Source organism: Kryptolebias marmoratus, linkage group LG14 (assembly GCF_001649575.2).
Source record: "Kryptolebias marmoratus isolate JLee-2015 linkage group LG14, ASM164957v2, whole genome shotgun sequence".
Taxonomy (NCBI): domain Eukaryota; kingdom Metazoa; phylum Chordata; class Actinopteri; order Cyprinodontiformes; family Rivulidae; genus Kryptolebias; species Kryptolebias marmoratus.
In genome coordinates this window covers 19,502,851-19,523,995 of record NC_051443.1, presented here as the reverse complement: position 1 = coordinate 19,523,995, position 21,145 = coordinate 19,502,851, and the positions used below count along the sequence as shown (strand labels likewise).

The 21,145-nt window shown below is 37.6% G+C and overlaps 1 protein-coding gene across 9 annotated transcripts in view; it reads right to left on the bottom strand.

Annotated features, from left to right (window-relative positions):
- Positions 1 to 21,145, bottom strand: part of LOC108232683 (RIMS-binding protein 2) — a 67,321-nt gene that overhangs the window by 28,382 nt on the left and 17,794 nt on the right. For all 9 annotated transcript variants that reach the window (XM_025004709.2, XM_037979497.1, XM_037979499.1 and 6 more), the window contains 2 exons: positions 6,994 to 7,083; positions 2,201 to 2,323 (listed from right to left, as the gene is read on the bottom strand). In XM_025004709.2, coding sequence (XP_024860477.1) covers positions 2,201 to 2,323; positions 6,994 to 7,083 — 213 coding nt within the window. The remainder of the gene's footprint in view (positions 1 to 2,200; positions 2,324 to 6,993; positions 7,084 to 21,145) is intronic.

Genomic DNA, 21,145 nt, shown 5'->3' with positions numbered 1-21,145 from the left:
ACAGTGATTCAGCATTCACTCTATTGTTTTCCTGCTTCTTTTTTTTTTTTGGAATGTAAGTACTTCTGCATACTTTGTGCTGTTTTAGCTACTCATATATCAAAACGTTCAGCTCACTTGGGAATAGTGTACTGTGACTTTTGGTGTTTTGTAACTTTTATACTTTCCCAAATATTCACCATTTTTTAACAAATGGTTTCCTCATAGAAATACACTGAGATCTTTTCAATTCTTTCAAAAATATTTTCTTTGAAATTTGCTTCAGCAAACTTGATCTGCTTTCGTCTTCTTGGTGTTAATTTTACCTTTTAGCTACCCTTCTGCTACTTTAGCTAGCCTTTTCCTACTTTTAGCTGTTCTTCTACTTTTAGCCTTTACCTAGCCTTTTGCTAATTTTAGCATTTAGCTACCATTCTTTAATGAAAGATAGAAATCCATAATAATTACCCTGAATCAAACTGATTTTAGCATGAACCATATTTAATGTAAAGCTACAATGATGAGAATGAAAATAATATTGTTTAATATACAAGTTTCTTTAATTTGAAAAAAATCAAAAAGCCATGTTCCACCAGATTATATAACTTTACAAAAATAATGTTTGTAAAGCTGCTTATTAATTTATTGGATATGAAAAATCTCTTTAAACAATTAGAACAGTTACATAATTTTTTTTATTATTATTTTGTTGTTTTTTGTTGTTTCCACCATCTCTGTTTTCTCCAACCATGTCGCTCCATGTAATTTTCTCTAAATAGTCTCTTTGTCTCCATAATCAATGCTCAATGAGAAAGTGACAAACCTTTCATTGCCGTATCAGAGAGCAGGTCAGCTTCTCTCATATGAGTACATTTATCTCTGAAATATCCTGACAAACAGACAATCAATAGGAGATGCAGCGAGGCGAGGATTTGTAATGACAGTACCCCTCGCTGTGCGGTCAGACTCTGTCTGATTACTATTGGCAGACAGAAACACAATGAAAAAAGAGCCTCTCCACCAAACAAACCATACTTCACCTTATTTTAAGAGAAACATATTTAAAGTTTTGTTGGAAACAAACATTTTGGAGATGGGTTTTTTTTTTAAAGTAGTCTGAAAAATTTAGGCTACAGTTTTCTTTAAATAATATAAAGACCATTCCTTGAAAGAATGCGTATTGCTGGTCATCTTTCATGACAGTTTTAAACTAAAATAAAATGACCTTGTGCTGAGAAATGACAAAGTTAAAGCCGATTTATGCACTATCTGAGGCAATGTTAAAAACCCTTTTACAGCCGGTAATTACTTTCTGAAAATTTCATTAAAATCCATCCAGTGGTTTATCAGATGTTTCAAAACAGAAAACAGGATTGTTGGCAAAGTTTTAGGCAAGAATACTGTGTGATGTATAGGCCTCAGAATGTGTGTTAATGGTAAGTCTCAGCCACTACTAGCTCAGTATTGTAGAACTGAGTTAGAGACATTTTTTGTGTTGGCCAAGGTTGATCAGCTGTAGCAGCCATCTTGAATTGGGCTGACTCCAACTAGTAATCAGTTTTGGATGTTCATCCAATCATTACTTTTTGAGGGTTTCATTAAAATCTGTCCAGTATGTTGACGAAATATCTTGCTATCAGACAAACAAAGTTGATACTAACAGTTAATGTCAGGCTTTTATAAACAGATCTTGTGCAATCAGTTAGAGTTTGAAACGTGTTGTGAACAATTCTCACCTGTCTGTAAAATTAGATGATATAGCTATTTTAGTGTCTGAAAAAAATCGCTTAGCTGTGGCAGGCATCTTGAATGAGGTTGAATTCAAAAGTTAATCAGTTGTAGATGTACATCCATTGATAACTTTCTGAGATTTTCATTGAAATTTGTCCAGTGTGTCCTGAGACAAATGAACACATGTTATCGCCACTTTGTCTTCAGTGGCAGGTGATAATAAATACATAGTTTCAACAAGTACGTAGTGCACATGAACACAAGTAACTGTTTTCAACACATTGTAAATGCACTCACAGAATCTTTGACATCATTTGTCTACTCACGTTTTAAAATTACCCTAAATTGTTTGCGCTCTGCAGTATACATCACTCAAAAGAAGACTCTGCGTCAATTATTTAAACCGCCACAATAAAACTAAAATGTCTACATGTCATTTCAAAATCATACTTTTTGTTTTTTTTACTAGGAGTTTCATGGGAAATGTCACCTTCAGAAGCTGTTCCAGGTTATCTACTTTGAGCTGAAGGTGCTTCCTCTGCTGCTGGGCCACGTCTCGCTCCCGGCTCACGACAGCAAAGGTTTGTCTCAGCTGCTCGTAGTCACATTGCACCTGCAGGGACAGGAAGCACAAATGGAGTCAGGACATCAGAGGGGACAAAGGGTGAGGAATCATTTGAGACAGTGGAGGTTAGGTGGATTGTTGACAATATAAAAGACATGGGAGACCTAAAAACTGAAAATAAACAGTACATTTATAGATTTGCTTTGCTTGAAAGGTTTAGAAATGTAGGTATCTTTTTGTTGTGTTTTGTTTGTTTGTTTTACTGAAAAACCAGCAGGGTCGTCTTTGCAGCAGGCCTGCTTTTTAACATTCATGAAGAGCGGCAAATTCTCTTTCTTTGTCGGCTGGAGGGTTGATTTTGACTTCCCAATCTGAAGAGAAATTAATCAGCACATTTCCATTTATCCTTGATGAGACGGCGCTGCTGACTTGAGCGCGCCGCCTCTCATTTTGATATCAGCCTTGAGCTGGTTCTTCTAAAGTTGGCCTCGCCAGATTGAACCTCAGCAGCCCCTCAGCAGCCAAACGCTCTTCTTCTCATTAATTAACAAAACAGACGAGTGCATAAAACGATAAGCTCACACACCTAGAGTGCACAAAACGAGGCTGCTGCACAGAAAAATTTGATCGTTTATTTTGTGGCGTTCATTAAGACGCCACAGGTGGAAACTCTTCTAACAGCAGAACCAACAGAACAAGAAGCAGCATTATTAGATTTTATCAATATTATTGTTATTTAGAGAACACTTAGCCACATACAGTAGCTGTGTCACATGTCCAATTAAACTTCACAATGAAAAAAAAACTACATCCAAAAAAACGTGAAATGGAAATCAAAAAATAAATTGTTAAAGCTGGAGGTTTTATTGTTTCACCAATTTTAAACATTAACGTTGTTTGTTGGTCAAATTTCTAGTTGTACTTTAAATCTTAAGAGTCTGGTTGAGAATAATTTTCAGGCAAGTACAACAAAATAAAAACAGTAGCCAACAAAAGCGAAAAAAAAAAAACAAAATCAATTATAACTTTATGTAGGTTAAAAGCCCAACATGTAAACTGTTGTGACATGTAGCCACATAAAAAATCAAGGCAATCTAAAAAGTAGTTATTGGTGGTGGCAACTTGCTCTAAATCTGAGGATCTTTAAACATAAAAAAAGATTGTCCAAACGATGGTTTGTGCCGAAGCGGTTTGCAGTCGTCATAAACTGCTGCTGTTGCTGGAGCATTTTGCTAAATAGCTCTGGAGCAAGGCCATTAACACAATTAAAAGTCAATTTCATAAATGAAAAAAATGTGTGAAACTATTACAGCTTTGAAAATATATATATTTACACTTATATTTACAGCTGTGCCACTCCATTGGCTTTTAATCTAAAATGATCAAAGCTTGTTTGTCCAGTGACATCACAGCTTTTAAAACTGATTGAGCTGCTTGGCCCCAAAGAGCAACACAATATGAAAAGTGTAAAAAAAAAAAAACATAGCTCGCAAACATCACTGGACAGTCTTTATGGATGAACAAGATCTTATAATATGGAAGCAGTTGAAATCATTTTTAATGGTTCTAGACACTTTCCTAAAATGAGCCTCAAATTTAAGATGGCGATCCAAAACAAGACCCAGTTAAAGGTCAAGCATTTCTTAAAGGAATCCATCTTGCTCCTGTCAAATTTTGAAACAAACAATGTTGGTTAGAGCTCAGAGGATGTGTTGGGATGATACTTAGCTACTACCACACCAAATCTTAGCTCAATATGTGTAAAACTAACCGTGTTATAGCAATTTTTGTGTTAGCTAAGATCAGTTAGATGCTGCTGCCATTTTGATTGAGACTGACTCCAAAAGGGAAGCAGTTGTAGTTGAACATCTGTAGTGCCCATGATCTGTGAAATAGTGGCCCAGTCATAAAACTCACTCTCACCTCAAGCTCACCCTTCACCTTTCATCCCTCCTCCACATGGTTACACCTGGAAAACTCTCAAGATAAGAACTTTTTCTGTAACCCAACATGAATCAAGAATCTTGGACTCTTATTTTTGGTTTCCAACGTCACATCTCCCTCCGCTGCTGCTGCCCCCAGTCTGGCCGTTCTGGGGAACTCCAGCCCACTACCTACCTACCTACCTAAAGGTGAATCTGCTCAAAGTAAAGTGACCTGCGATTCAGTAACTGCTGCTTGCTGCCTCAGCTGCTTTGGCGCTGTTTGATTTTTAACTCCTTCGGTTAAATTTTCCCCTTACCAAATTCTCCCTCAAAAGTTATCACAAACTCCATTCTGCCTCAAACTTTCACAAATATCACGTTACTTAAATTTACTTTTGCCTAGGTTAAACTTTCTTAAGTACAATGTTGTGATATCAGATTTGGACGGTATTTTCATTTATTCATAACCTGCAATAACTTGTACCACATTTGTTTCATTACAATAAACGTTACATAAAAGACAGAAAAACGTACATTCTCAGCATTAATGTCTTGTGTGTAAATTATGGTCACTATCAGGAGTATAAGAACTCACAGAACTTTAGGGGTTTCTGACTTCTTCAAAATTATGAAACTGATTTTGTTATAAACAGTAATGTCATAACTGTTTTTCCCACCGAACAAGTGCATAATTAATTAATTTATTACATGGTTACTCCTACACATCTAATGATTTATTTTTAAGAGTTTCATTAAAATCTGCTCATTGGTTCATGAGATATTTTGCTAACAGCAATTACATTACTGCATGCCATGTATGGCGATGGCTAACAAACATAGGTACTCCTCTACTTTGTGAATTTTCCTCTGATCAATAATACTAACATTTTTACAACACTTACATCTGTAAATCACATTAAAACATTTCTGATGTAATTTAAAGACAAAAATGAGTCATAAACTATTGTGAAGTTATAAGTGTGATATTTAATTTGCACCAATGAAGAACCCTAAATGGTTTACACTAAACCTTTAAAGTACTCTTTAAACAAAAACACATTCAGTCTGGCTGGTTAATTCTCCTAATTACTTTCAAAAAGCCTTCAAAGGACGTGCAGTTTCTTTGCTGTGATAACTTTGTGTAGTTATATTGCCGCAGTCTTTTTTTTTTTCCTCTCACATACTCGGTGTCTTTCTTTGTCTTTTGCCTCTTTCATTATTCATCATCTTTGCACAGTTCAGCACATTCTGCCCGGGCCTTTCCAACAATTGGTCCTACAAGCCAGCAGCCCTCATTCATACTGTAAATCTGGCAGGACTGAACATGCTTTCAGCCCCCCCCCCCCTTCCTTTTCATCTCTGTGCCCACCTTGTCAGAGCACAGATGGCATCGTTTTTGGAGCAAGAGCTCTGAGCGGAGCTCCTGGACACGTGTCAACNTGAAAGTCACTATTAAAGCCAGAGCAACTAATCGCTCACAGTCGCAGTCGCTCATTGTCTCTATTCCTGGATCTGTGTTTATTCGTGCATGTGTGAGACCTGATGGAGAGTCTACTGAGAAACAACACATTAGGGATAAAGGTCTTGCATTCTTTGAAGAAATGCATGTCGCCCGCCATTTTTCATGCCAGTTTTAGATTAAGATCATCTTGTGTTGAGAAATTACAGATTTGTGGCTGTTTTGGTCAAACCTTGAAAATAATGTTATTACCTTATGCAATATCACAAGATGTCACACTCAGAGTATGTGATTTTCTACTACAGCAGCTAATTTTAGTTAAAAAAAAAGTTCATCAAACATTGTCCAGTAGTTCATGACATATTTTGGTAACAGACATGTACATGACACACACAGACACAGGCTAAAATATCTCGAAATAATGATGTGTTTACATTATGGAAAATGTGCCATTGATACACTTTGTTTAAAATTACAAAATTAAAAACAGAAAGAAGTAGCAAATGATCTTGTTTGTGAGCAGGAGATTAAAAAACACAGCTGCAGCTGTATTGATCTGTGAAGATGAATCAGAATTAAACATATCACTGAACCATTTATTAAACATTAAACATGTGATGTGTTGCTTCTGAGTCACTGAGACTGTGAATAAAATAGATTAAAATCGTCTGGTCCACCATTGATCACCGTTGGATGTGTGTATGTCCTTGTAATGCATGACTTGCACATTAAACAATAGAAATTGCATTCTCTGTGAAAAACAGCGTGGATGCTGAGTACAGAAAGACTTTGCTGAAATCTGCTGAAGAATAGAACTGTAGCTAAGCTAAAAGTAGAAAAAGGTGTACTTAATATATTAAAAGACTGCCAAATGCCAAACGCTAAAGTAGCAAAATGCTAGATAAAACTAAAAGTACTAAAGCATAACTAAAAGCGAGATAAAAACTGAAAATGGCAAAAGGTTGGCTAAAAGTATAAAAAGACAAGCTAGAGGCTAGAAGTAGCAAAAGGCTAGCCAAAAGCTAAAAGTAGCTAAGAAGACAAAACCAGCCGATGTATGATGAAGCAGATTTTAAAAAGGACCATTTAATTTTTTTCTTTCTTTCTGTATTTCTTTGGGGAAATATTTGTAAATAAAGGTAAACAGTTTGAAAAAGATATAAGTTGCAAAATTCATAAGTCTTTAATGAGCTGAACGTTTTAATACATAAAATGGCTAATGTAGCACAAAATACATAGACTGCAAAAAACATTGAGGAAATGAGAAAAAATTAAAAATAGAGAACAACAATGGTGTAAAAGCTGACTCAGCATTCACACAATAAATGCCTCACCTGATCATACTTGGATGCCTTCAGGTGGTGGTCAACCAGCTCGAGGTTTAGACGATTTTTCTCCTGCAAGGCAGCATGGAGCTTTGCTTTCTGGAGAAAAACAAACAGAAACAGGTTGAATGTCTTGTCATATTACGATACATCTTCTTCAGTGTAAAGACTTTATGTCTGAGTGTGTGTAAAGTATGCACGCCGCACGGAGGAACTCTATCTTAAAGCTGTTACATAAGAGACAAGAAAGACTCAAGTTAGTGCTGATCCCTCCCGTCCTCTTTTGTGTGAGTGAGCGTGTGTGTGAGTGTGTGTGTGTGTGTGTGTGTGGAGATAAGCTTTTCTCTAAGATGCTGTCTGGAGGACAAAACCACAGCTGTATACTGTCACCCTCCATTTGGTATGTGGCACTGGCAGCTGATGAGGAGAGAAGTGGAAGAAAAAAGATCAGGAGAGGAAAGGATGGGTGGAATGGGTAGAAGAAGACGCCTGGAATGGTGAGAAAGAGCAACAGAAAGTGAGAAATGTTTGAGGGAGGAATGAAAAACAAAAAAAGAAGCGCTAAAGGACGTAACATTAGAGTGACAGCTATGTCAGTCAAATCCTAAAAAGCAGCCAGGTGAGCAAAACCACAGGATGAAATGAAGTTGAAAGGCATGGAGGGGGAAAAAAAAAAGATTGAAAAGAGGTGCAGATCCTGTCTGCTCGCTCCACGCTTCACATTCACAGTCAGAAGTTGTCATGCTGCTGGTGCTGCAGGTACTCAAGCATTACATAATTATATCAGACTCAAAGTAGGCCAACGCTCTCCTCCTCTCACAGTTCTGAGCAGTCAAGAGTGATTTCATTGTGACTGACCACATCGTAGCGCATCATGCTGCTGATGGTCATTCTCAGCATCCCTGTTAAAATGTGGGATTCACATTCTAACCCTAACCGAGGTCAGACCTTTCTCTAATCAGCTTTTTAAATAAAAGCAATAGGAATTGTTACTCTAATGCTCAGAGATAAAAAAAAAAAAAACAGTGCCTTTCGCGTTAACCTATTTTGATGAATTTAAAACTAGAACTTCCAAATGCAGACAAATAGGTTTTATGTTTTACTAAGTATGTAAAAGTGAGGAAAAAAACATGCAAACAGAAGACAATGTATCAGAAATTGTAGTGATATGTTTCAACAGGAAATAACTCTTAGCTCTTTCTTATAAATATTATTGTTTTTAGAAATCTATATGTTATTTAAAAAGGGGATCTTAACATTGCCTAAGACCAGATTTTTGGTTTAATTTGCTTAATAAATCCCTTTTTATTATACTAAAAACCAGAGAATATTAATAACATTGTGACAAAAAAGGTACTGACAGATTTAAAAAAATTTTTTAAAAACTACTAACTATCTAGATGGATAGATAGATAAATAGATTTTTATGGTTGCCTCAAACAAATTTGTGGAAAAATAAAACTTTAAAAAAGACAATGCCTGGTGTGTTTTAAACCAAAAAAAAGCAGAGCTTGGAGACTCTATAAAGTTGCTTTCGGAGTTGTTTTCATTCACCACAGAAGAGCTGCCGCAGTCTGTAAAGTGTTACATATTTTTGATGCGCTTTACATTTTACGCAATATGCTCTCCTGAAACTGCAGACAGCGAATCCAATACTTCTCTGTCACCTTTTGCACCACAGAGAGATTGTGCAGCTCAGAGGTTTATGATCAAATTTATCAGCACATTCGATGAACTCGATAAACCCTGGCCAAGAGGAGAAAGAATAACAGAGCGAGTTAGCAGCCAGAAAGACTCATTCATCTCTTTGTGTGCAGGCATAGACAGCAGGGACGCTGAAGAGAGACACAATCAAGGCAGAACACAGACAAGGGCAGGAAGACACAGAGAATGGTGAATAAGCTCACTTGCTGCTTTGATTGTGTAACTCTTTTGCTACATCACCTCGTTGCAGACTAGTTTTTACTAGAGTATATTAGACTGAAAATATAGTTGCAACTACAAATGATTTGCTTTGGTAAAACTGGCACATTAAAAACTGTCCGATTCAGACATCCTCTGCACTGAAACATAAAGACTTGGAGTTGGCACCGTGTGGAAGCAAATAAAAGGGTTCCTGGAAAGACTGATTAGAAGAACTGAGAGAAACTTTCTCGTCCAGCTTTTCTAACAAGTAAAATAAAAGTACGGCTGAGATTTTTCCTCTGTAAAATCAAAATGAAAAAGGTGCATAAAGCACAAAAAAAAACAGTCTCCTTTTTTGGGTCCCTCAAGAAAGATGTCCATTTCTCTACTTCCTCTCCTTTCCAGCGAATCACACATTCACAGCTCCACTTAACACTCTGTAGCGACTCGTAAACACACTGTTAGACTGCGAAGCCAAGGGACACACACACACATTTCAGTGCCAGTTTCATCCTCCAATATGTGCAAATCAACAAAGAAATCTGGTTTGAATATGTAAGCTAATTAGACCCTCTTTTGGGGGAAAGACAACACATCGGGGACTTTGAATGAAATTGGTTTGATGTGAATCTTTGTTGTGAAATTCGAGATCAATATGTGCCGAGAGTGAGCAGGCCAGGGGGAGAAACCTCAACACCACTAATGCCTAATACACTCTGACAACTGGTGTCTTCCTTTGTCTTCTCTCTCCATCTACATCTTTACACGCCCACACACTCTACATATAACCAGTAATGAAGCTAACGGTCCAGGTCTGCTTACTGTGGAAAATCTCCCAAAAGTGCTTCCATGTAGACAAATTATCTTTTAATTAAAGTCCAAATGTCAGTTGAGTTTCTTTTTGAACAAATTAGGGACATTACAGCAGTAGAACTGCTCACCAAAAAAAAAAAAAAATTAACTTGACTTTCAAGAGTTTAATCAAACAACAACCAAAATACAGAGGGGTTGTGGAGCTGTTGTTGAGGGCAGGCATGCGGGAGGCATGACACATAAAGAGCAAAGTAAACTGGCAACATACGTGCCCATTAACAGAACATCTGAGAGATGGAGGAATACCACGGACTACACAGAAAGTGGTGATGAGTAAATGGCAACGTGTAATGATTACTAACAGGGTTCAGGTGGTGCATGAGAAGCTGGAATCAATGAAAATAATCCATTTAAAGTAAAGTGAACCCCAACATCAGACAATGATTATCTTAAAAACACCTAAAACCAAAACCATGATATATATGGTGAATGCACAGTACCAGGCATGTACAGCACATGGCTACATCCATCCATTTAAACAGATATTACCATACATTGGCTGTTTTATCTGATGTCAAGCTGTTCTCTAGAAGGAATACCATAAATATTACAATTTTTAAAAAATGTTGAGAGTCTGGTCACTTTATCATTATGCACCACAAAGAAGTTGCAGATTCAGATCTTTTGTTGTTACAAGGAAACTTTTCTTAATTTTTCCAGCCAACTTAAATGTTTCCAAATGCACGTCTTCCTGTTGACATGATGTGGGGTTTAGAAGATTTGTGGCAGCCTAACAAGAATGGCAAAATAATCCAAACCGAGTTAAAATATTTGCAGGAAAAAAGTTTGGAATATGGCAATTCTTCAGAAAGCACACCCAGCTTTGTTTAATCAAATTAATTCTGCTCTTATTTCTGTTTTAAGCAGTAAAGATTTTAAATCATAAACACGCTGGATTTCACAGTGATTTATTTCATTAAAATCTATTTATGTCAGTTCTGAATATACAAGCGATTACAAATGTGAATTAATTGTTACATAATGTTTTCCTTTGCAAGCAGAAGATTAAATGGATGGGATCTCAAATGGGCTTGATTAAGAAAAACAAATTTTGAATTTTAATGACAATATCAAATATTACAATAAGAAAGCTCTTATGATGACAAATTGAAAGACTCAGAGATTTGTAGGACGGCTGCTCATCTCTTTAAATGGGCTTCTTGAGGGCTGAGGACTGCTACCGCTCCCCCAAGAGGATCGTCATTAATTAGATGTCACGTAGGAAACACTTTGTTCCAGTTAAGTGTGGGTGGAAAGACAGAGACAGCATCTGCTGTCTTCAGTGGGACCACGAGTAAAGACACAATCAGACATGAGGCATGTGTCAAAATGGCTAAAAGCATCAACTTCATGAATACATTAAAACGTAAATACATTAGCAATTAAAGGCCTAGCATTTCTTCGAGAATGCATGTTGCCTGCTGCCTTTCATGCCAGACTTTTAGACTAAGATCATCTTATGTTGAAAAAATGACAGAGCTATAGCTGTTTTGGTCAGATCTTGAAAGCGACATGATGTGCGATCTTGTGCGATATTCTAATATGTTGTATGATCTGTTAGCGCTTGGAGTATGTGTTACTTGTGAATGTCTGACAGCCACTACCACACCAAGTTTTAGCTCAGTATCTGAAAAGCTGATTAATATATAGTCATTTTCTAAAGTTGCTTAGCTGTGGCAGCCATCTTGAATTAAGTTAACTCCAAAAGATAATTAGTTGTAGATCATCCAATGATTACTTTCTTAGAGCTTCATTAAAATTTTTCCAATGGTTCATTATTATTCTGTTAACATCACAGATCACAAAACACATAGAAACGCACACAAACACGGACAAAAACATTATAACCCTTTCTCAATTTGGCTCTGAGCGGTAAATAAGCAGAACTTAATCAAATACTAACTTTCAGGGGAAAATAAAGTAATTGTAGCTCAACTTGTGCACCTCTTTACCCAACAGACATGATAAATTTTCTGCTTTTACTTGTTTGTTCTGCACTTTTTAATAGAAAAGAGGCCAATAAAGTTGACTGTTCCCAATAATATCTGCAGCAAAAAGTTTTATTGTCAAATAACCGTAGTAGTCAGAGCCACAAATAACTCAAGCAGCCTCTGTTAAATCTATATTAAACAAGTTAATTGACAAAAAAAACACCAACACAAATTAACATCTGGCTTTTGTCTGCGAAGGAGAAAGGTATAATCAGCGTTCAGTTTCCTGTCAGCCGACTCCGCAGCAGACATGGGTATTTATCAGATCCAGCTCTGACAGGCATTGATGCACAAATAACGCCCACGTAGACGTTCTAATTTTCAGTTTGTGCTGCAAAAGTGAGAACAGCCTCAAAATAGTTTGTTAAAACCAAACTTTACTGATTGCGGCATCTCAGGTGGAGGCACCGACAAGCACAACAACCTGTGGATAAAAGGAGACCGAAAGGATTGATTTTACCCGTCTGCATGGCAGCAGGCAACTCAATCTCAATCTGTGTGAGACAGACTCCCATGGGACGATGAAAAATAATAATCTACTGTTCTCTGAAAGATGAGGATCAGATATTATTGTCTGGTGCTGACTGTAGTTCTGTAGTGAAACATTATACCTTTCTAATCCCTCCTGTAGGGTTGTCCAAATCTTGTTCTAAGACTTACAGTAACCACACCATGCACCATGTTTTAGTCTTACATATTCTAATTCAAATTAAAGGCCTAGAACTCCTTGAAGGAATGCATCAGCAGTTTTGGACAAACTTGTTGCGCAATATGTTCTGCTCTGAAAATGTTTGAATTATAACTCAATATCTGTAAGACTGGCTGGGGTTTTTGTTATTTTTGAGTTTTCTAAGGTGAGTTTGATGTAGAGGCCATCTTAAACCGGGTTGACTTCAAAAATTAATCAGTTGTAGATGTATTTCCAGCAATTTCTTTCAAAGGCATTCAATGAGTCATGAATTGTTGTTTTTTTTCTAAAGGTACAGATAATCAAATATACACACACAGTGACATGATCAAAATCTTTATCACTCCGACTTCATCTTCAGAAAATAAAAAATGACGCAATACACACAATGCTTTACAGAAAGAAACAAAAAACTAAAAACTATTAACTTTGTTTTTTAGACCATCATATGTGAAATGCAAGCCACTGATTGATTGAATTAGAGGGAATTAGCATGTAGAGTGCATGATGCTTAACATATATGAAGTTCTAAAAGGAGGACATTCTTTCAAGGTTGATGGCAACTTTAACAGGGTTGTAAACTGATTCTTTACATCCCCACTTAAGGAATTGGTTGCAGAAAAAAAGGGACATTTTTGCAGATTTATTGTGTAGCATTAGCCAGGTCCATATTGCACTATGATATATATATTACAGAGGATTTGTCCTCTGAAGGGCTCAGCAGCAGGCGTTTTTCTTTTCACAAGAGTGTGTGACTTCAATCCCACTTGGTCTTTTGCCAAACATGGGCTTCTTTGGCAGATTGTTCCAAGTCTCCGGAGCATTTTAGGATCAATTGTTTACTGTGCTGTTAATGCTCTGTAATACCACTAGTTTACAACACAGGCATGACACCAGAGCCGAAAAATTGGCCTTTTGTGTTTGGAGGGCAATTTTCCATATCTTTCCTCTTTTCTTTATGCTTACAATGAAAAACTGTGCATGCGAACTGTCACCTTAATGTCATCGATAGATTATTCATAACATCCCGTTGGACTATTCCCCTTGTTGTGTTGAAGCATAATCAGCTGGCATTCCTCCAGCCTATGGCATTAATGTGTCTTTACAGGTGCCTCATTCATAAAACATAAATGACGGCTAATCTAGTTAAGATGCTGGGCCATGTGTGCCCCAGTTCATGTGTGAACACACACTTGCGTCACAGTCATAAGACCCCCCCCCGAGGCCATCTCGACAATGTAAACTGTGGCTGCAGATGGCAGTGGTTAGTACAATACAGTGAAGCGTGAATGGAAGTTTGTGTAGGTGTGTGTGTGTGTGTGTGTGTGTGTGTGTGTGTGTGTGTGTGTGTGTGTGTTTAAGCTAGAAATAGTTGCATAACTAACACCTCCAGACAGATTATACCCTTAAGCCTTCTTGTACCAACCTGTTTTTGGCCTTTGGTCTGAATCTTAAAATTATAAATTACCACTAATAAAAGAAAAACACACTATTAACATAAAACAATAAGCTTTCTAATATACGTTGAGAAGTGTTTGAAAGGTTTTGAAAAAAAAATGTCTGAATATATATTATCCTGCTTACTACTGCAAATTTAATAAAATAAATTAATAAAAAGCAGCATGCTGCCTTGCATGTCAAGCTATTAAACAAAGAGGACAAATGATCTGTTAGTGCTTGGAATATGTGTTGGGGATGACTCACAGCAACAACCACACCCAATTTTAGCTCAAAATATGTCTTATTGACTGGGTTAGAGCCAATTTTAAGTCAATTAGCTGTGGTGGACGTCATCAGGATGATTCCAGAAGGTAATCAGCTGTAAATGTACATCACATGAATAACTTTTGAGAGTTTCAATAAATTTTTTTTTACTGGTTCCTGAGATATTTTGCTAACGTCCCAATAAGCAAACAAAGACACAGACACAGGCAATTACAGCGTGGAATAATTGTGTGGATGCACTAGAGCTTCATTAAATAAATATAAAAACCAACAAATTTAGTTACAGGGAAACAAATCGAAATACAAACAATAAAAAAATAAAAAAGTGGGTGAAATACTAAAAAGAAAACCCATCTTCTTACAAGAAATTTAAAAGATTTTATTTGTTTTTATGCTTCGTAAAAAATTACACTCAAAATTTTATTGAGAATGTAGTGAATAAAAGACAAATCTGTGCTCAGACAAAGAGAATTCTGGGATATGTAGTTTAGTTTTGTTATCAGTCAGGTTGTGTTTTGCTTCAATCCTCTGCCTCACCAAACTTTCTGTTTAGTTTGTGTTGATTTGTATCTTCTGCACACTTGTGATATCTGCAGCTATACTCTCACTGTGCAAAAGACAGTTTAGATCTTTACAAAACGAGAAAACAGAGAAACAAAAGAATGAGGATTTTTGCTATACTGTACGTATATACTCATGATTTTGTGTACGCATTTACACCTTGCTGTAACTTTTCTCTTTGTCTTGTCAGAGTTGCACCAAGCAAGTTTCCAAAATTAGATGATTAATTCCTACATCCTTTTACAAACAGAAATAGGCAAAAAAAAAAAAAAAGTGATTATGCGCTAATGTTCAAATATTACACTTTCAGCACTTTTGAACAATTTACTGTTTGTCAAACGGGTTTTGGAAACTTATTGTAGCAATTGTTAACTCTTTTTCCTAATATGTGTCAATATAAAAAAACAAATACTAAATAGAAAAAGAAAATCAACTGACAAATGAAATAACTGACATGTAATTTAACATTTTACAAGTTCAGTGCATGTTAACTTGTGCAAAATGTAAGAACAGAAAAACTATTGGAAAAATAAAAGGAAGAGTACAATTTTGACAACTCAAATAAATATGCTCTAAAAAGTGTTCTGTCCTGCTGGCATTTACCACACCCTGTACTGTATGCGCAGAACTCTTCAGAAGAAAAACTGGCCTCCCACATGCCTCATGGTCAATATTAGAGCATGGGGGTGTGTGCGTAGTGAGTTTTATGTGTGGTGTAAATGCAAATCGGCTGTGCAGACAGCGAGAACAAAATTGGGCTCCACCGAAGTGGACAGCAGAGCTTTGTGTCTCTCTGATGCCATAACACGTTTGATACGAGACGGGCCCATTGTTCCCCTGAAGACAAACAGTGAACATCAGCGGGCATGAAATAAGTTCTGAAGAAGATCAGTATAATGCTAACGAGGAGCCTGAGAGCTGGTTAGGGATTACATGTGCTTGGATGGACCTCCTTTCTCGCATAATGCTTGGATGAGCCTCCGTGTGCAGAATACACAAAAACACACTCAGAAACACACACACACACACAGAGACAAGTCAGCACGTAAAACAACCACAAATCCATAAAACTCTCAGAAACACAAACAGCAAAATGGAAGTGCCTCTGCATTTACACTCATGTTGAATGTGTGTTTTTACAAAAATAAACATATGACATCCACATAGACACACTCACATGACCCCAATCTGAAGCTAAACACACAGCACAAGTAATAAATAATTTATAAGTGACCTTATTCCACAGTTAAATGTACAGTAGGGTAAAAACGCACTGGAGCATCGGTAGAGGAGGTTTATTCGCTTTTATGGAAACTTAAGTTTGATTTTATTAGACACATAGTTGTGTCCTTAATTGGTTATATTGATAATTACTTTACATGTAGAATATTTGAAAATTTAAATTATTCAAAACTTTTTTTACACTCTTCAGCAGATCCATCTTTGCGTTGTTTTACTGAACAAACCAAAGTGCTGAAAGACACACTCGTGTTGGCCTCTTTCCATTTCCAGAGAAGCTGAGAATTGATTATATTATTGTAGCTTTTTTCCCATCATGCACTGCAGAGGGAGGCTTTTCCTGAGCTGCTGTGTCCAAGTGCTGCATTAACACAAACTCTCATATGTTGGCAAACAACAGTTTAATGAATGTTCAAGAGGCGGATTTAAAATAAAAGAACAGATTACTTCCTATCCTTGTACCTCTAGTATTTTTTAATGCACTGTTTTTTTAAAGACAAATATTAACCTTTCTTTTTTCTATTCAGAGAAAAAAAACACACAACACTGTGTTTCTTTCTTCTTTAGATTATAAATATAAAGCAGAGAGCAACTGACAGCTCTTGTCTCTGCTGACGGAGTTGGGTTTTTATTGAATCATCCATCCATTTTCTTCTGTTTATCTGTGGTCAGGTGGTGGAGGCAACAGGTCCGGTTGCTACAGGAGGGAAACCCAGACACTCCTCTCACCAGCAACACTCTCCAGCTCCTCCTGGGGGATTTCAAGGCGTTCCCAGGCCAGAAAGGTTATATAATCCCTCCAGCCAATTCTGGGCTTTCCTTGGAGTCTCCCTTAAGGGTCTCAACATATATCCTGGAAGCTGAACCCAAAGTAGGTACAAAGTCCCCAAAGGACTTAAAGCCCCACATCACTACGGCGCAGACTCTGGCCCAAAAAACACAACATGGCAACTTCTGTATTTTGGGTCCTACTGGCTTTAATTCCCAATAATGAGAGAAGGCAGGGACACTTGTTCTGCTATTATAATGCATATTGATGATCAATTTCCAGTTGAAGAAAAGAAAAAGAATTCCATACATGTAGAGTTCTGGGTCTGTGGATTCAGTAGCACAATGCAATAAGAGACAGTTACAGAAGCACAGGTCCTGTCATGTTGCCTTGCCTTTCTGACATTGTGTACTTTATCTTTCCCTCTAGTTGCTCTCAGTGTTCTGTTCGCTGTAGACTCCTGTCCTAATCATTCAAGACATTCCAGACCCGAAACACCAAGGAATAAATGAGAGAACCGGGCTGAGAGAAAAAAAAGGTGCAGCCAATGGCAGAGGCACACGACAGGAGCAATTTAGGTAAGAGAAGGCATTCATTTTGTTATTTAGAGAAACAGAGAGGTCAGACTGTGAGAGAAAAGTGTAATCAGGGAAAAGAGGGAAAATTAAAAAGGATGATGAAGAAAGGAGGAAAAAAAAAAGACCACAATTACCAGGGACACAGGGAGGCATTCAGCGATGTGGAATTAAACAGGTCGTTATCAGTATGTTCCTCTGCCAAATGGCTCACCTTGCCTGCCAGTGTCATGCTGACATCATGGAGCAATACCAAAGAAAATGGAAGTTTCTTCAGGAGAAGCTGCTACACAAGCCAAAGACATAAACATCATTTAACTTGGTTCAGGGTCAGCAAGGCTTTCAGTGATATTATCCAGAAGACTTTGGTGGCACTTATTACATTAAAGGCCTTAAAGGAATTCATATCGCTCGCTGCTTTTCACGCCAGAGTTTTAGACTAAGATAATCGTATGAGTCATAGCTCTTTTGGTCAAACCTTGAAAACAACAATTTATGTGATCTCATGCAATTTTGCAATATCTCATATGATCTGTAAGCTTTTAGCGTATGTGTCGTGAATCCGATCTTCCACAGTCAGTTAGTGCTCAGAGTACGTGTGAAAGATAACTGCCAACTACTACCACACCAAAACAATAAGCGGTCGATAATAAGATGATACAGCCTGCAGATTAAGCATGTAGTAAACCCTGACAGTCTTACAATCTAACTGTTTATTATTAAATCGGATAATTAGTTTAAAAGAAGTACAGATAAAGCTGGCATGTTAACAGCTATAAAACTGTATCTGTATTAGGACTTAGATATCCATATTTCTTTCCTGGTGATATTCCTTCTCTCACTTTCCTCTTCTGCCCCACCTTCCTTTTGCCTTCTTCCTCTGCAGTGCTCTTTGTCTTTCCTTTAATAAAAACTTCTATGCATTCTGAGAAGCTGCCAGGTAACGCGAGGAGGAGACACTCCCTTGTTGTTTCTGCCTCTGCTCCTCTCGCCGACTAAGTGACAACGCTTTTCGCCGTGTGTTCTTCCAATCAATACGGCAATTCGCTCACATTCAGACATGTCTTCGCATTCTGAGCTACACGCATATACGACAGTAGTACGGGCAAAGAGGGGCGGGGAGGGAGGGGGGAGGGGGGTGATAGGGTTGCTATAGAAACTGTTCCCTTTCAGGTTCGAGGCAGGATGATAAAAAAGTAGCGAGGAAGTATCACGTGCAGCATATCTGATGGCTTTTGAACTGTGTGAAGCTGCCAAACAAGCCAAGCAAACAAAAGCCTCCTAATTCACTGGAGCCTGTATATGCCAGCTGTCATCGAGCGAGAGGCGGGGGTACACCCTGAACGGTTTGTCAGTCCATCAAAGTGCCAGCACAGAGACACACGAGACAAACAATCATGTACGCACACGTTCAGTCCTACAGTCAAATCAGAAAACACCACTGTTGCAAACATGGAAGCTTTTGACCCACGCAGCCAAGACTGGAACCAGACACCATCATGCTGTGAGGTGATAGTATTAGCATATTAAAGACCTAGCAATGCTTGAAGGAATGCATGTCATTCGCTAACAGACTAACAGACATTGTAGACTCTAAGAATTAATGTTAACCTTTTAAGTAAAGCTTTTGTGCAATGGGAAGGGAATGAGTGAAAATGGGAATGAGTCTCAGCTTCAAACATGTCAAATCTTAGCTCAATATCTGAAGAACTGACTGACTTGTAGCTATTTTTATGTTTCCTAAGATTAGGTGGTTGATACGGCCATCTTGAATTGTATTAGCTCCAAACGTGAACAGGATGTAGATGTATATTCAATGACTGTTTCCAAAAAAGTCCAATTAAAATACATCCACTGGCTCATGAGATAATTTGCTAAAAGACAGAGAGTTGACTCCAAACAGTCAATGGCAAAATTTCAAAACAATTTACAAATGTGTACAGTGTACAAGCATTTCAGTATAAATATAATCATAAAAGAGGATAAGGTTATAGTTGAGTCCTAGTAATAGTTTTTTTGTGTGTTTTTCACGGTCCGTTGGCTGTGGCAGCCATCTAGAATCAATAATAAAATAAACAATATCCACATAGATGCATTTTAACTATGATGATATTTAAAGCTTTGTATACCTCCTCTTGCTTTCTTAGACATCCTGTCAGTTCAACTTCATGACTTTTGCCTAATGTTGTCACACATCTGTAAGATGTCACTGGGAGGACGGCTGCAGCACCTACACGATTGGATCTCTCATGGTTGCCAGGCTCCTTGTTCATCTCCAGAGAAGAGCAGGAGACAGTTTGAGTCATGAGACTGAAAACACATGTTTCATTTCCAACATCTTCCCTTCCCTTCTTGCCCTGCGGCATTCAACTGAAAATCAGCTGGCACAGCCAACCAGTGTGATGCATGGGGATGAAGGAGTGAAAGAAGAAGAAAATGGGGTGGGTGAAATTTGCTAGAGGAACAAAATTAAGACAATACAACTTTTATAATAAGAACCCGTATTTTGTATTTTCACAAGGCACAAGAAGAGAACAAAGTGAGACGTACACAGAGCTGGTACACACTGATCTTTTCCCCTTTCTGCTGCTACACATAGATCCTCCTTTGGCGTGTCACCCACCCACACAGCCAAATATCCACGCATATTTATCTTGGAGACATACATACCCTGAGTATACATCTACACTACTGCTCCTTCCTGGTATTCTCAATAACCTGCAGCATCTCATCTGATGAAAAGATGTCAGTTTAACTCATTAAGAGGATGCAAAGTTTCTCAAACTTGTTTTCCAAGTTTGCAAACATGTAAGGACTTTTCTGGGGTGGACAAAGAAGTACGCAACTGTTTGTAAAGTTCCTTATTTTGTGCAGAAATGTATTACAACAGAACTTTTGCATTAACTATACACTGTCTTTTCACAAGAATAAATGCTCATTCATAGTTCTTAACGCTGCGTATTTTACACTCTTTATTGCAGACCGCCAAAGACAAAGGCAAAGTGATAGTGTTTTTCCTTGTGTGTGTGTTGGGGAGGTTAGGACGCACATATTGACATTTTCAAATTTTGACCAAAATTTTAAATTAGCATTTCAAACTTCATCATTTTTTAGGCAATATGAATTTCTTCAAGGAGGAGTCCTTTAGTTTAAGTTTACCTTCTACAAATGCAGCAAGAGAACAAACATACTCTGGACTGTTTGTAAAGTGCAGAATGTTGTAAAAAAACAAAAACAAAAAAACAACAATGTTAATTATTGATTTTGTGCATAAAATACTTACTGTAGCACCTAGCATGAAGCTACACAGCTCAGAGCCATAAATCACAGTCAGCCAAAATGCCATACCGATGAGTCAACATCTGAATACTGAAGGGATCCTGGAGTTCCATGTACACCTACACACAACTGGCGAGGATAGGATACATCAGTCTGCCATGAGTGGGTTAATGTTTATTACCAGCACCTGGCAACCCTTTAGCAGTCAGAAACCAGGAAAGGCTCAAGTTACCAGAGCCAATAACGTCAAAGCACACACGCAGACACACACTGTGTCAATTTGTTTGACTAAGCACCACATGTTTGTCTTTCCCTCTGCATCCCTAAGTGATCGTGCAATCTTTTTTTTTCTAAAATTCAGATTATCTGTCATAATTTGACTCCCATCAGTAGGCAGAATTATCCTACACTGTGAGAAAAAAATCCTGCAATTATTTGCATGTGTAGCTTAACCAGAAATAAATGAAACTCTCAGACCCATACACTATAACCCCACCCCTCATCCCTCTACACACATCCACACACACACACACACACACTGCTCACACACCGCTCA